The sequence below is a fragment of the Piliocolobus tephrosceles genome, chromosome 12 (assembly GCF_002776525.5).
Source record: "Piliocolobus tephrosceles isolate RC106 chromosome 12, ASM277652v3, whole genome shotgun sequence".
NCBI classification, from domain to species: Eukaryota; Metazoa; Chordata; class Mammalia; order Primates; family Cercopithecidae; genus Piliocolobus; species Piliocolobus tephrosceles.
This window is the reverse complement of record NC_045445.1, coordinates 92,470,210-92,485,400: the sequence shown is the minus strand read 5'-3', so window position 1 is coordinate 92,485,400 and position 15,191 is coordinate 92,470,210. Positions and strand designations below refer to the sequence as shown.

The window sequence follows — 15,191 nt, the reverse complement described above, 5'->3', positions numbered from 1 at the left end:
GCAATGAGCCAAGATTGGGCCATTGCATTCCAGTCTGGGCAACAAGAGCGAACCTCAAAAAAAAAAAAAAAAAAAAAAAAAAAAAAAAAAAAAAATTTAAAAACTCCCAAAAAAAAAAAAAAAAATACCAGAAAACAACAGAGGTATAGTGTTAGCTGTGCAGAACAGTAGAGAAGAATCACAGGCCCTAGGTTTCAATGTTAAACACATTACTGAATTAATAGCTATGGATAAATGATATCAGGTATTCCAGCCTTTCAACCTGTTTTTTTCTCTCTAGAATACTCCTTCCTCAAATCATTGCATGGGCTGGCTTCATTAGTTATTTGCTAATATCCACTCAGGCCTTCCTCTGAAAACCTTTTGCTGAAGTAGTTCCCTTATTTCACTTCATCTCTATCCATTGCTCTACTTTTTTGTTCTTCGTACAACTTATCACTCTCTGAAATTATACAGGTTATTTAGGTTATTTGTCTACATCTTTGTTGCTTTTCTCCCCTCTATGAGAATGTAAGCACCCTGACAGAATGGACAGTATCTATCTCATTCATCACTATTGGGCAAATGCATCAAAAAGTAGCTGAATGAATGAATGAATGACTGCATTCAGGATAATAACCCCGCTCTCTTAACTGTCCAGTAATGTTATAAAGATTAACGAGCTCTCTGGGAAAACAAACTCAGTTCTTAGCAGAGATTAAAAGAGCTATGTACATCCTAAGAATTATTTAAATAATTTCTTTCACATTTCAGTAATAGAATTTCTGGACCTATATTCACTAGTTAAATGTCACTGGAACATTGCTAAATATAAAGGTTAACCAAAAGGACATGTGGTTTACCCTCTTGAGAATTAAAGGGAATTCACCCTTATTAAGCATCTGTGCTGTACAATGCTACATGCTAAGGATATAGTTTCTCATATAACTCTAAACAGAACTGAGTAAAGGGTGTTACCCTCACTATCAGGAAGGGGAATAGACTCACAAAGATTAAGTAACTTGCTAGTACAGAGCTAGTAAAACCTGGAATTAATGTCCAATCAGCTGACCTTATTGTTTTTTTCGCTTATTCCATCCTTTCTTGAGGAGCATGTGGCCCTCAGATCTGTGCTTCTTAGGCCAAGATCAAGCATACCATCTCCATTGTTGAAATGGGCTTATTTGAAAACAGTGAAAGAAGAAAACAAAACTTTGCTAGTTTAGTCACTGGTTTTGTGAAATCCCAGTGGAGAGAGATGTGGGTAATTTGGAACTTTGTATGATTTGAAAAGCCAAGTTTTTTGCCCCAGATTAAGCTTAGTGAGAACAAGGGCAAGCAGATGGAAGACATATTAGGAAATAAGACAAGGGGCAAGAAAAATCTAATTTCCTAGATCAGTGTTTCCTAATCATTACTGATGATAAAGAATCACCTGGGGTATCTTGTACAGCTGCCCACAGGTCCCTTCCCAAGAGATTTTGATTCATTACATCTAAGATAGGGCTCAGCAATTTATATTTAACAATTGCTCCAGGTAAATCTTATCAGGTAAGTATAGGAAATAATAACTCTGACCTCACTCAATTGTCACTTATAAATCAGTGATTTTCAATGTGGGGTCCCACGACCAGCAGCATCAGTCTCATGTGGGAACTTGTTATAAATACAAGCCCGTGGACCCCACCCTAGACCTGCTAAATCAGAATCTCTGTAAGAGGGCCCCAGAAATTTGTATTTTAACAAGTTCTCAAGGTGATTCTGATGTGTACTAAAGTTTGAGAGCTACTGTACTAAATAATCTCTAATTATAGCCAATAATTAAAAAACTTTTGATTGTTCAACCCCCAGGTGCAAGAAGTTGCATAAGATGAAATAGAATGACCAGTTCAACCCCAAAAAAGGGCATCCCCCCAAGATATGCCTCCAAGGGAGAACGTCTCAGAGAACACAAAGAGGTATTTGACCAAAAGAGTCACTCAACTACTAGGATAGGTAGTCCTTGTCTAACAGGTTATGATATATGCTTTGGACCAGAAACTACTATGCATTGTTTCCTATTTCCTCCCTTTTTCAAATGGTAGTTTTGATTATATTTTTCTGGTTATCTCCCCACTACTGTATACTGGGTGTGTTGAGAAGAGTAGTTTATAATTTAAGTATAGTTGACCAGACTGCTAGGAAGATGGATCTAAAGATGGCTGCATATCAACTAGGGATCTTGAACTTACTGCTAAATGCAGTAACTGGATAAGACTTCAAGTTTTTCTCCTTTGGAGACATGAATTTATCACACCTATGTGTGGCATTTTTTGAAAGAGGATGTGTAGGAAGAAATGTGTCCATGGATGCTAGGTATTCAAATGAAGAAGCTATACTAGATATTTGTGATTGGTGAATAGCATTCATTCTTCATTTCCCCAAAGCCCTTGATTCTGCTGGAAATCCATCTGGTTCCAGAGAGATATATCCTAGGGCAGGGGTCCCCAACCCCTGGGCCACTGACAAATACTGGTCCATGGCCTGCTAGGAACCAGGCCGCACAGCAGGAGGTGAGCGGCAGGTGGGTAAGCAGGCGAAGCTTCATCTGTGTTTACAGCTGCTCCCCATCACTTGCATTACCACCTGGGCTCTGCCTCCTGTCAGATCAGCAGTGGCATTAGATTCTCATAGGAGCATGAACCCTATTGTGAACTGTGCATGCAAGGGATCTAGGTTGCATGTTCCTCATGAGAATATAATGCCTGATGATCTGTTGCTGTCTCCCATCACCCCCAGATGGGACGGTCTAGTTGCAGGAAAACAAGCTCAGGGCTCCTACTGATTCTACATTATGGTGAGTTATATAATTATTTCATTATGTATTAGAACATAATAATAGAAATAAATTGCACAATAAATGTAAGGCATTTGAATCATCCCCAAACCACCCCTTCCCCTCACCCATCCTGTCTGTGGAAAAACTGTTTTCCATGAAACCAGTTCCTGGTGCCAAACAACTGGGGACCACTGCCCTAGAGAGTTTAGGGATGGAACACATGACCTGCTAAGCCAATCAGTGTATTTCATCCCTGAGATTTTAGTGCTTGGTCAAAGTATCTGACCTAAACCAGCAAAGAATACATCATAGGACACAGGCTATCTATCTTTCTCTAGATTGGACTGCTGTAGCCTGGAACTGCTGGTCCAATTTTGCTACCATAAGAAAACACAGCCTGAGAATGAAACTGACACACAGAAGGAAAATCCTAAAGAATCATAAATACTGAGGCTGAGCCCCAATTCAAACTATGCCTGAAGCCCATCTGAGCTCTGGATTTTTTTCTTTTATTTGTATTGATCAATGCTTGGTAACTGTTGAAGCCTGTTTGAAATGGGTTTCCTGTTACATGCAGGCAAGTTCTGTTAGAAAAGGCAAATCAAAGCTATAAATATGAATTTGCATATGTCAGTAGATAAATAATTGTTCCTTTCGTTTCTGGATTAATTATATAGTACCTTAACTTTCCCCACAGCTTCAATGTAAATTGGTTTTCCTTTTAACTTCCCTCAATAAAAATATATTGGCCTCTCTCAAGAAGTTCCTCTCACAGAATATATTATGTTCACATATATTTCACATTCTACTATTGAGAAAAATTGGACTGGCAGAAATTGTGCATTGGTAGGGTCATGTAAGTTTTCATTAAACTGGGTTAGGGTTTGAAGGTTTGAATTAATTACACCTCCTTCCCTTCCAGATTATGAACCAATTAAAAAATATACACAGAAATCAAATAGGGATTAAGATATCAGCTTTAATATATTGTTCAGTGAAAAAAGCAAAATTCAGAACAGCATGTATAGTATGCCACCATTTGTGTAAAAAAAAAAAAACCTGATACACACATACCCACACACAATATGCTTGTAAACACATGGAATATCTCTGGAATGATACATAAGTAACTGGTAACAGTTGTTACTTTTTGAAAATGGGACGGGGGAACTGAGGCCAGGGGTGAGAAGGAGGAAAAGAGACTTACTTTTTAATTGTATACCCTTTTGTACTGTTTGACTTTTACCATAGGCATATGTTATTTTTCTAAAAAACAATTTATATATTAAAACTGTAAAAAAGAATAAAAATAAATACCAGCTTTATAGCTGATAGAGCTGGATTGGAGAATACGGCTTGGACCTGAGGCTGAAATGAACTTCTACCATAAGTCTAAGGACTTTGGGATCCCCCACCCCAAGGAGAGATAGTTGGGTCTACAAAGCAGATGTTTACCCAGCCATGTGGTGAAGGACTGCAGTTTTTCCCACATCTTGCTGTGTGGAACGAACTCAAGATCCAAGAGCCGCCTAAGCTGCCTATCCATTATAACCATTTTCTCAATCTCATCAAGTTATTCCTTCTCCCAAGCATAAGATTGAATGAGTGTAAGAGAAGATGAGTGGAACTTTCTTCCAAACATTTTTGAGAGATGCAAGTCTTTTCCTTTTCTTGAGTCAGGAGCATGGAGAGAGGAAGAGGATAGATCCCATCACACCCTTGTACATTTTCATTCTCTTAAGCCACAATGGTTAACACTCAAGACTCTGGTCAACAAACAGGGCTGTGGCTGTCCCCTTCCAGGGATACCAACAGTATCTTAGAAAAGTTCTGCTCCCATCAATGTAAGATTGGTGAGCAGTTCTGTTTTTGCCCCCAAGAGGCTCTGAAATAAGTCAAAATAGAACAGTAATTAAATTAACTCCAAGGCTACATTACACCCTAGGCTGAAAATTTGATCACAATTGTAGCCCTAATTTACAATTATGTCCAGCCATATTTCCTGACATAGCTGAAAACAATTATACAATGACCCCCAAAGATAGCATTAAAATACTCCAAATACAATATCAACAACATAATAAAAATGCCTTAGTTTGAACTATATGACCTCACCCCCACCCCATCAACTATTAAACTCCAAGGGAAAAAGGACTGCTCAAAATTAAATTTCTAATTCAAAGTCCAAAAGAATTAATGTCCAAAATTCTGCCTTTCCCAATTTCTCGTTTTTCTCATTTCAGCCATATAGATCTCACAAAGATGTCTGCCCAGATATGGGGTTCCTTCAGCAGCTGCAGCCTTGGCTGTCTTCCTCTTGACTGGGTGTAGTTCCTTCAGGACCTCAGGAGTTGAATTAATCTAACCCCACAATTGCATGTCATACATATTAAAGAGTCCAAAGGGTCAATAAGACATAAGATTATCACAATATCAACCTCACATCAAAAAAATTAGAAAGCACACTAGTCCCCAGACACTAGAACAGTTTTTTTAAGCAAATGTATGACCCCAGGACTTAGAACATAAGGCAATACAGACTCACATTGCTGTTGTCAGTCAAACATCATAGTAGACACTTAGTGGCATTACTAAGCAAAAGCAGACAGATAAAAACATAGGAGAAAAGAGAATATCTTCTTTGTTTCATCCTCAGCAGGATGCCAATCTCTGCCGGTAGTCTGGACTCCATGACCTGTGAACTTAAACTAATTTGGAAGATATCTTGCAGTACAGTCCCAATATGATTGTACTGCCTTGAGTCCCAGCCCCAAATGTGCAGAAGTCCATGGCCTTATTAGGCTGTTACTGCTAATGGAGCTTCTGTGAGAACCCCAGTGAGAAGGCATTGGTTTTGGCCAGGTGCTTCTCCCAAAAACCATACTTGTATTTCAACTTTTCTTTCCTAGGCTTTGGTTAACCTCCACCAATGCCTCTTTAATAATGGAAAGCTCAAAGGCCCTTCCATTGTTTACTTTTCTGCCACAGTAGAACTCACCCTTATGTGCATATGAGTTTCTTAGGGACAGCCAAGAAACAGGATAGAGTTAAAAATCAAAACACTAACAAAAATCTATTAGATTTCTATCTACCAATGCCAGCACTTAAAACGTGATTAAGCCTACAGATTACCTACCACTGACTGTGTTCCAAGTCCTGCTGGGATACCACAATAGATGAGCCCACCAGTCCCTGCAAGGAAGTATAGCCTGCTTTCAGCCATTCTTGGTTGTCACAAGTGCCTTGCCCACCTAATATGCTGGGACTCTGAAGTCTCCTAAGAATCAAATCTAAAACTTCTGAGTCTCTCTTAGCACAGCAAAGAAATCTGTATCTCAGCTTGATTCTAGGTTTCTGTTCTTTCATTTTGAGGTTCTGGACAGATCTGTCAACCCTTGCCAAACTCAGCCTTTGCCTTGTGACTGAGGACTCTAGCTACAGCCTGGCTTAATGCTCCTCTGGGCTGGCAAAGACCACTTGTGTTAAAGTCTGCCTGCACAGCTTGTATCAGTTAAAACCCACTCCACGTCTGCAGATACCAGCCAGAGCTATTGGAGACAAGAGAGACCCTAATGCCACTGATGACTAAAACCTTTCACTTAAGCTCCACCAGAAATCTGGATCTCTCCACTCGGAGTTTGGTCCCTAAATGCTTGTCTTCTTATCAGTTTTGCAAAATTTCTCAGCCTATGCTTAGGTACTAAAATGCAAAGTAATTACCTTCTTAATTCTAAAACAGTTGAGCAATAGGTGAAAGAATCAGAAAGAGCAAAATTATTAGCCTTACTTTTGGTACAGTTAGAATTGAGAATGCAACTTGAACAAGAGACCAAAATGGGCTTTCCACTCTTTCCCAAGTTAGATTTTTGAAGCCACCTGGGGGAGATTTGAGATTGCAAAGACACTTACCCAGCCAGTCACATGGGGTATCTCAGCAAGCTTCACACCTCAATGAGTGTAGAGTCCAAGTGCCAAAAAGAATGAGGTGAGAGGTGTTCAGCTACCTTTAATCTATTACCACCACCCAAGATAAAAAAAAAAAAGTATGAGCCAATGGATGTCAGGTTTTACCCTTCTCACTAATCAGTTAAATTGTGGACAGGAATCAGTGAAAAGGTTGGACAGATGGGCAAAAGGTTTCTTCCAAAAACATATGAGAGGGCAGAAGTTCCAATTTTTTGCCAAGCAAAACGTGCAAAAAGGGAGAAGATGGTTCTTACAAACTAGAAAGCAATCAAGACTTTTTGTGTCTACAGATTTAGAGTCTAGTATATTTGGCAAATTTCAAGATGACCTCTAAGATGTTTTTACCAAATCGTAGACATAGATATGGAAATCATCATCAAATTTGATGAAGTACACAGAGGGTTTTGCTTCTACCTGATGAATGACCATGCCAGTTCTCTTGCAGCCATCGTCTTTGGCATATTCCACCTGTTTGCCTACCAGGCTGTCTATGACTTCTCCTGGCTCCCTCTCTGCGGGAGGAGAATCATTGGAATCTTGAAGGATGCGGAGGTCACCGTCTTTATAATCATCTAAGAGCTGGTACATATATAATACAGGATCTTTCTCATAGGTAATGTAAAACCATGTGTTCATGACAGGTGCCTGAGCTAAGACCATCCCCCTCCATTCATTTTTGGAACCTTCCTCTGTCTCAAAAATATGTTCCACTGCTTTGCCAACCATTATTTCTGCCAAGTGTGTATCACTGATTCTAGATGATGCAACTCTATTAGGAAGGACTTCAAGTGATGACACTCTTTCATCTCTGTGAAGTTCCAATCCATAAACACAGTCAAATCCATCATATTTGATAAGATACAGAGAGGGATTTACAGGTACCTGATCCAGAACGGTTCCTTTCCACTGTGTTAGAGGTTCATCTCCATCTTTCCATCCGTGCTGAATTCTACAGCCCACGATGTTCCTCTGAGACTGGGAGGTGGGTCGGCTCCTATGCTTCTTGTGTGCAGCCTTCCTCTTCATCATGGTAACAGACACGCTGCTGTGGCCAGCGCCTGTCCCAGACCGCTGCCCTGCAGCTGCCTTTCCAAACGGGGTCTTCATGCCTGCGTGGAGGAGCACAGTTGCCAGGTGGACTGAGAAAGGAAATTAACAAAATCAGTGCATAACACGGAGACCTTTTTCTCCTAATCAGCGCACCCCGTACACTCACGCCCGTTTTTCCCGAAAGCTACATAGCAAAGCTGGAAATCAAGGCACCCTGGCTGAGTGCCTGCAGTAACCTTCCTCCCCAGCTCAGTCTGGCTACGCTGGAGCAAGAGATCTGCGGTTCGGTGAAATAGGAAGCATTTCCCCATTCCCCTCGCCCTGCTTCCAACACTACCCGGCCAGGAGGCGCAGATTCCCCACCGTCCCGGATTGCGGGCCTCAAGTGCCCAAATCGGACACCTCGCCGTTGCCTCCGCAGTGAGCCTATAGAGAAGGAATATCAGCGGGCTAGCAGCCTGGTGCTTGCAAAAGCTGGGAGAGGATGATCCGTAGGCAAGGAATGTCTCTAAGAGGGCGGCGGGGCAGGCGAAGAGGACCGTGGTAGCGTCCCTTGCTCTTGGCTCCTGCGTCCTCCGCCTTCCTGTTGGCTGTGGCGGTGGCGGTGGCGGTGGCGGTGGCGGCGGCGGCGGCGGCGGCCGCAGCCCCTCTGCCACTTCAGACTCGCTCTAATCGCTGCCGCGCCGCAGTCTCCTCCCTCGTTTTCTAGCGCAGCTTCCGGCCAGTAGAGAGGCCTCCCCTTCCTGCCAAACACCGCGTGGCGCTCCTCCCCCACCAACCTCTACTACAGCGCTGGGCGTGGAAGGTGCTCTTAGGCTGTCAGTCCCTCAGCTTCCCCCAGATCAGAAGCTGGGGATCCCACAACCACCTCTCTCTCACTGCATAGGTTTACCCCCCTGGCTTAGCACACCTCCCTCCCCCAACCTCACCTCAACTCTCAGCGCCCCTGCCCCATCTGCTTTCCACCTTTCCGGAATTGGCCCTTTCCTTTCCCCTCCCTCCCCGCGTCCCCCCACCCGCCATTGAAGGGGATTTGTTGTAGGACGAGAGAAACGCGTTAGTGCTCAGTGTTCAGGCTGCCATCTTGACCCAATCTACGTAATTTTTACTGACTTGTCATTTCCAGACTTAACTTCTTGAGGATTTCTTTTCTTTTCCCCAATTGCAAAATAATTGCATGCACAATATTGACACTGTAAAATTCAGAAAATTGGCATGAAGAGAAAATAATTAACTGTAACCGGCCTCCCATTTTCCAGGGCTCACAGTGAAATAACACTCAGGATTTCCTTTTCCTTTTTTCTAAGCTCTTACAAAGCTTGGATAATTTTGCATACGCACTTTCATGCCCTGCCTATTTGCATATAGAATAAACATTTGCTCAGTTTTTTAGATATTTTCTGAGAACATGTTTTGTAGTAGCTTCATAAAATTCAGCATTAGGATTTTTCATAATTTTGCCGTTGCCTCCTATCTTCAGACGTTTAATTTTTAAATACCTATAAATTGTGCTTTTGCATGAATTATTCTGTTCACTTGAACAGAATAACCTAGACACTAAACTAAGAACAATTGCTATAATTAAAACAGGAATTTGTGAGATCATAAATCTGTGGAGAAAGACATTTTAGAAATGATTCCATCATTTTTATCGTTACAGCCATCCTAGTGGGTATGAAGAGGTATCTTACTGTGGTTTCAATTTGCATTTCTCTAATGACTAATGAGAATGAGCATCTTTTTGTGTGCTTGTTGGACATTTGTGTATCTTTGGAGAAATGTCTATTTCAAGTGCTTTATTCATTTTTTAATTGAATTGTTTGTAGCAGGGCTGTTAATTGTTCTTTTTAAATTCTGGATAGGAGAACCTTACCAGATTTATGATTTGAAAATATTTTATCCCGTTTTGTGGCGTGTCTTTTCACTTTCTTGATAGTATTTTTGATGCACAAAAGCTTAAAACTTGGTTGTGCTTTTGGAGTCACATCTAACTAAACATGGCCAAATCCAAGTTCATGAAAATGTACCCCTATATTTTCTTGTAAAATGTTGTTTTTAGCTCTTATATTTATGTCTTTGACCCATTTTGAGTCAATTATTACATATGGTGTGATGAAGACATGGTGTGATGAAAGGGGACCAAATTCATTCTTTTGCACATGGATATCCAGTTGTCTCAGCACCTTCTGTTGGAGAGACAATTCTTAGCTCATTTAATTGTCTTGGCATACTTGTTGAAAATCAATTTACTACAGATGTATAGGCTTATATCTGGACTCCTAATTCTATCTCATAGAATTTTATGCATAAACCACATTTTTTATTTATCTTTATGCAAGAACCACATTTATTTTTTGATTACTGTAACTGTGCAGTATGTTTGAAATCAGTAAGTGTGATTTCTCTGAAAATATTATTAAGATTTTATTGGCTACCCATGGTCTTTTTTTTTTTTTTTTTTTTTTGAGACAGAGTCTTGCTCTGTCCCCCAGGCTAGAGTGCAGTGGCACGATCTGGGCTCACTGCAGCCTCCGCCTTCTGGGTTCAAGCGATTCTCCTGCCTCACCATCCTAAGTACTGGGGTTACAGGTGTGCGCCACCATGCCCAGCTAATTTCATGGTCGCTTTTGACTCCATATGAATTTTAGGATTGTCTTTTCCTTTTCTGAACAAAAGGACCATTGGGATTTTGATAAGGGTTGCACTGACTCTGTAGATAAACTTGGGGAGTATTGTTATCTCAACAATATTGCCTTACAATCCCTGAACACAGAGTTTCCAGAGGACATAATTTCCCACGAACAGAGTTTCCTATGAACACTGGGTATCTTGGAATTTATTTAGATCTTCTTTAAATTCTTTCAGCAATGTTTTGTAGTTTTGGTTAGATTTATTTCTAAGTTATTTTATTCTTTTTGATGCTATGGTAAATGGAATTGTTCACTGTGATGTTGTGAAATATATATTTACTCTTTGATCTCCTTTTCTGGCATACAGCCCCTAAAACCCTTGAAGTATCCTGAGCGATAAGAGTGTCTTTTGTATGCTAATAAGATGACTGATGATTGGCAGACCCTAGATATCTTCTGGATGTGGACTGTTCACTGGAAAGACCAGGGCATGATTAGAAGATTGGAGCAGAGAGGAGTTAAAGGTTGAATCGATCACCAATGGCCAATGATGTCTACATAATGAAGCCTCCATAAGAACCCAGAATAACAAGTTTAAGAGAGCTTTGGGATAGCTGTACACCTGGAGGTTCCTGAAGGGTGCCTCACTTGAACAGGGCATGGAAGCCTGGTGCCCCATTCCACATACCTTGCCCAATCTATCTCTTCCTTCTGGGTGTTCATCTGTATCTTCTGTAATATCCTTTCCAATAAATGGGTAAATGTAAGTGAAGTGTTTCCCTGAATTCTGTGAGCTGCTCCAGCAAATTAATTGAACGAGAACCCTGATTTATAGTACAGATCATAACCTGTAACTTGTAATTGGCATCTAAAGTGCAGGGCAGTCTTGTGGGATTGAGCCTTCATGCTTTTTAAGCATTGATACTGTATCTTGTCTTAGTTCAGGCTGTTATAACAAATTACCATAGAATGAGTGGCTGAAACAATAAACACATATTTCTCACAGTTCTGGAGGCTGGAAAGTCCAAGATAAGAAGTATGGGCCAATTTGGTTCCTGACGATAGGCCCTCTTCCTGTTTCCAAATGGCTGTCTTCTCATTGTACCCTCACATGGTGGAGAGCAGAGAGAGAGCTAGCTCTCTGGCCACCTCATATAAGAGCACTAGTCCCATCCATACGGGCTCTGCCCTAATGACTTAATTATCTCCCAAAGGCTCCACCTTCAAATATTATCACACTGGAGATTAGGCTTTAACATATACATTTAGGAGGCAGGGCCACAAACATTCAATCCATAGCATATCCTGAAATTTGACTGAATCCTTTTAATTGTTTCAGTACTTACTAATGGATTCCTTAGGATCATCTCTATATACAATGGTATAATCAGCAAATAAAAATAGAATTATATTTTCTTTTCTAATATGGGTAACTTGTATTTATTTATTTTCTTGCTCAGTTGCCCTGTCTAGAACCTACTGCAGTACAATGTTGAATGGAAATAGTGAGGGGGCATTCTTGTCCTCTTCTTATACTTAGGGGGAGCAGTTTTAGCCTTTCACTGTTAAATGTGAATTTAGCTCTGTTTTTATTCATATGTTTCTCTTATCTTGAAAAAGTTACCTTCTATTCCTAGTAACTTATTATTATTATTAGAGGGTGTTAGATTTTGTCAAATGCTTTTTTGAGTCAATAGAGATAATCATTTTTTCCCTTCATCCTATTGAGGTATATTATTTTTATTATTTTTATAAGATTTTTTAATTGGACTAAGCTATACTATAACATAAAATTACCACTTTAAGAGTACAATTTAGTGGCAGTAAGTACATGCACATTGTTGTGCAATCACCATTATCCATTTTCAGAACTGTTTTGTTATCCCAAACATAAAATACATACCCATTAAAAAATAATTCCCTATTCCTCCCTCCCTCAGTCCCTGGTAACTTCTCTTCCTTGGTGCCTCATACAACTGAAATCATACTATATTTGTTCTTTTATGTCTATTTTCACTTAGCATACTGTCTTCAAGATTCATTTATGTTATAGCATTTATCACAATTTCATTCTTTTTTAAGGCTGAGTAATATTCCATTGCACCTATATATCACATTTTGTTTTTCAATCCATCTGACAATAGACAAAATGTTGTTTCCACATTTTGGCTATGTGAATGATGATGCTGTGAACATTTGTTTACAAATATTTGTTCAAATCTCTGCTTTCCTTTCATTCGAGTATATACTGAGAAGTAGAATTACTGGATAATACGATAATTTAACTTTTTGAGGAGCTGCCAAACTGTTTTTCACAGTGGCTGTACCATTTGACATTCTCATCAGCAATGCACAAGTATTCCAAATTCTCCATATCTTCATTCACAGTTTTTATGTATTTATTTTTGTAATAGTCATCATAATGAATGTACGGTGGTACCTCATTGTATTTTTGACTTGCATTTCATTAATGATTAGTGAAATTGAGCATCTTTTTATTCTTTTATTGGCCATTGAGAAATACCTGTTCAATCCATTTGCCCACTTTTTAGTTGGTGCTTGTTTATCATCATTAAGTTGTGGGAATTCTTTGTATATTCTGGATATTAATTTCTCATTGGATATATAATTTACAATTTTTGTCTCATTCTGTGAGTTGTCATTTCATTCTGTTGATGGTGTCCCTTGATGCATTTATTTTAATTTTAATAGAGTCCAATGTATCTCCTGTTTCCATTCCTGTGCTCTTTGTGTCATACCTGATACATTGTTGCAAAATCCAATTTCATAAAAGTTTTCTCTCGTGTTTCCTTCTAACAGTTTTACAGTTTTAGCTCTTATGTTTAGGTCTTTGGTTCATTTAAGACAGCATAGTGTAAGGTATATGGTGTATATGATGTAAGGTAAGGGTCCAATATCTTTCTTTTGCAAGTGTCCATGTAGTTTTCCCAGCATTGACTATTAAAAATATTTTTCTTTCCTCATTTAATAATCACAGCATTCTTGTCAAAAATCACTTACATAAATAAGCAAGAGTCTACTTCACAACTCTCTTTTATTCCATTAGTCTATATGTGTGTGTTTATACCAGCAGCACACTGATTTAGTGCTGTAGCTTTGTAATAAGTTTGAAATCAAGAAGTGTGAATCCTCTTTGTTCTTTTTGAAGAATTTGTTTTCTTTTGTTTTGTTTGCCTATTGCCTCTTGTGGTTCCAAAGGAATTTTATAAAAAGTGTTTAAATTACTTTAAAAACCTTGAAACCTTGTTAAGATTTTGATAGGAAATTCATTGAATCTGTAGATAGCTTTGGATAGTATTGTCATCCTGAAAGACTTCTTTTAACATTTTTTGTAGGGCAGGTGTAGTGGTAATGAACTTTCCTGACTTTTGTTTGCCTGGGAATATCTTAATTTCTCCTTCGATTTTGAAAGACATTTTTGCCAGATATTGAATTCTCAGTTGAAAGATTTTTTTTCTTCATCAGTCTGTCATCCAATTGCCTTCTGACCTTTAAGATTTTTGCTGAAAAAATTGGCTGAAAGTTGGAGGAGAGAGGTGGAGCAAGATAGTGGAACAGGGCTCTCCTCTGATTGTCCCCACACAGAAACATCAATTTGAACTATTTACAAACTAAAATATCTTCATAAGAACAAAGAAAACCAGGTGAGATGTCACAGTACCTGGTTGTAGCACAACAGTAAGAATAGATGCGTTGAAGAGGGTAAGAAGGACAGTTTTACATTATCCACATCACCTCTAAAATAACTGCAGGCAGCACAGTATAAAAATATGTAACATCTGCTTGAAGGAAAGAGAGGGAAATGAGTACGGGAATTGCCTAGGACCAATTCCAGTCCCACTACAGTAAAACCCAGCACGAGACAGGTCCCATGGCTCCCGACTGTAGGTCAGTACCCATAGATTGATCTTCCAGCCTTGCCATGGTGCCAGGTGGGACCCCAGATCTCCAGACTTCAGGCCTGTGAGGTGCACTTGCTCTCTGACTCACTCCAGTGCCATGATAGGTAGAGCAGACCCAGGCTTTGGGCATCCCCCAGTGCCACACTGCCTGTAATGGCTCCAGGGTTTCATCATGCCCCAGAATCATGCTCACCCAACTGGCCCTGGGCATCAATAAAACACAAGATGACCTGCCCAGAATCTCTGGACAGGCTGATAGTGGAAGGGTCTTCCAAAACAAAGCCAGTCTGTGAAGACTGGAGTCAGTACCTACTTCTTCAAATGTGAAGACATCAGGGAACAGCCACAAGGATCAAGAGCAATCAGGGAAACATGACATCATCAAAAGGACAAACAAAAATAGCGGAGACTGAAATGGAGATGTGTGAATTACCTGAAAAGAAATTCAAAATAACTGCTTTTTAAACTTAATCATGAAGAAAAACGCTTTTTAGGAGTTATATTATTCAGTGCATTATTTACAAAATATAATCAAGTCTATGGTAAAATGAATTTCTAATTCAAAAGAATGCTGTTATCCGTGTTTAACATTTTCCCTATAATAATTACTATTTAGAAATAATTATGGTTAAGAATGATGGTTTCCAGCTGCATCCATGTCCCTACAAAGGACGCAAACTCATCCTTTTTTATGGCTGCATAGTATTCCATGGTGTATATGTGCCACATTTTCTTAATCCAGTCTGTCACTGATGGACATTTGGGTTGATTCCAAGTCTTTGCTATTGTGAATAGTGCCGCAATAAACATACGTGTGCATGTGAT

The 15,191-nt window shown here is 39.6% G+C and overlaps 1 protein-coding gene across 10 annotated transcripts in view; it reads right to left on the bottom strand.

The window, feature by feature from the left end:
* The window catches only part of SPIN3 (spindlin family member 3), a 16,532-nt gene extending 8,030 nt beyond the window's left edge, over positions 1-8,502 (bottom strand). For 2 of the 10 annotated variants that reach the window (XR_002729598.1, XR_002729599.1), the window contains exon 1: positions 6,707-8,502. Coding sequence is in view for 6 of the 10 variants with exons in the window: in XM_023202140.1 (XP_023057908.1) it covers positions 7,094-7,870 (777 nt within the window). In the remaining 4 variants the exon portion in view is untranslated. Of the gene's footprint in view, positions 1-3,756 lie in introns of those variants that run through there. The other 8 variants (XR_002729600.1, XR_002729601.1, XM_023202140.1 and 5 more) reach the window with 8 other exon arrangements.
* Positions 8,503-15,191: the final 6,689 nt, after the last annotated feature.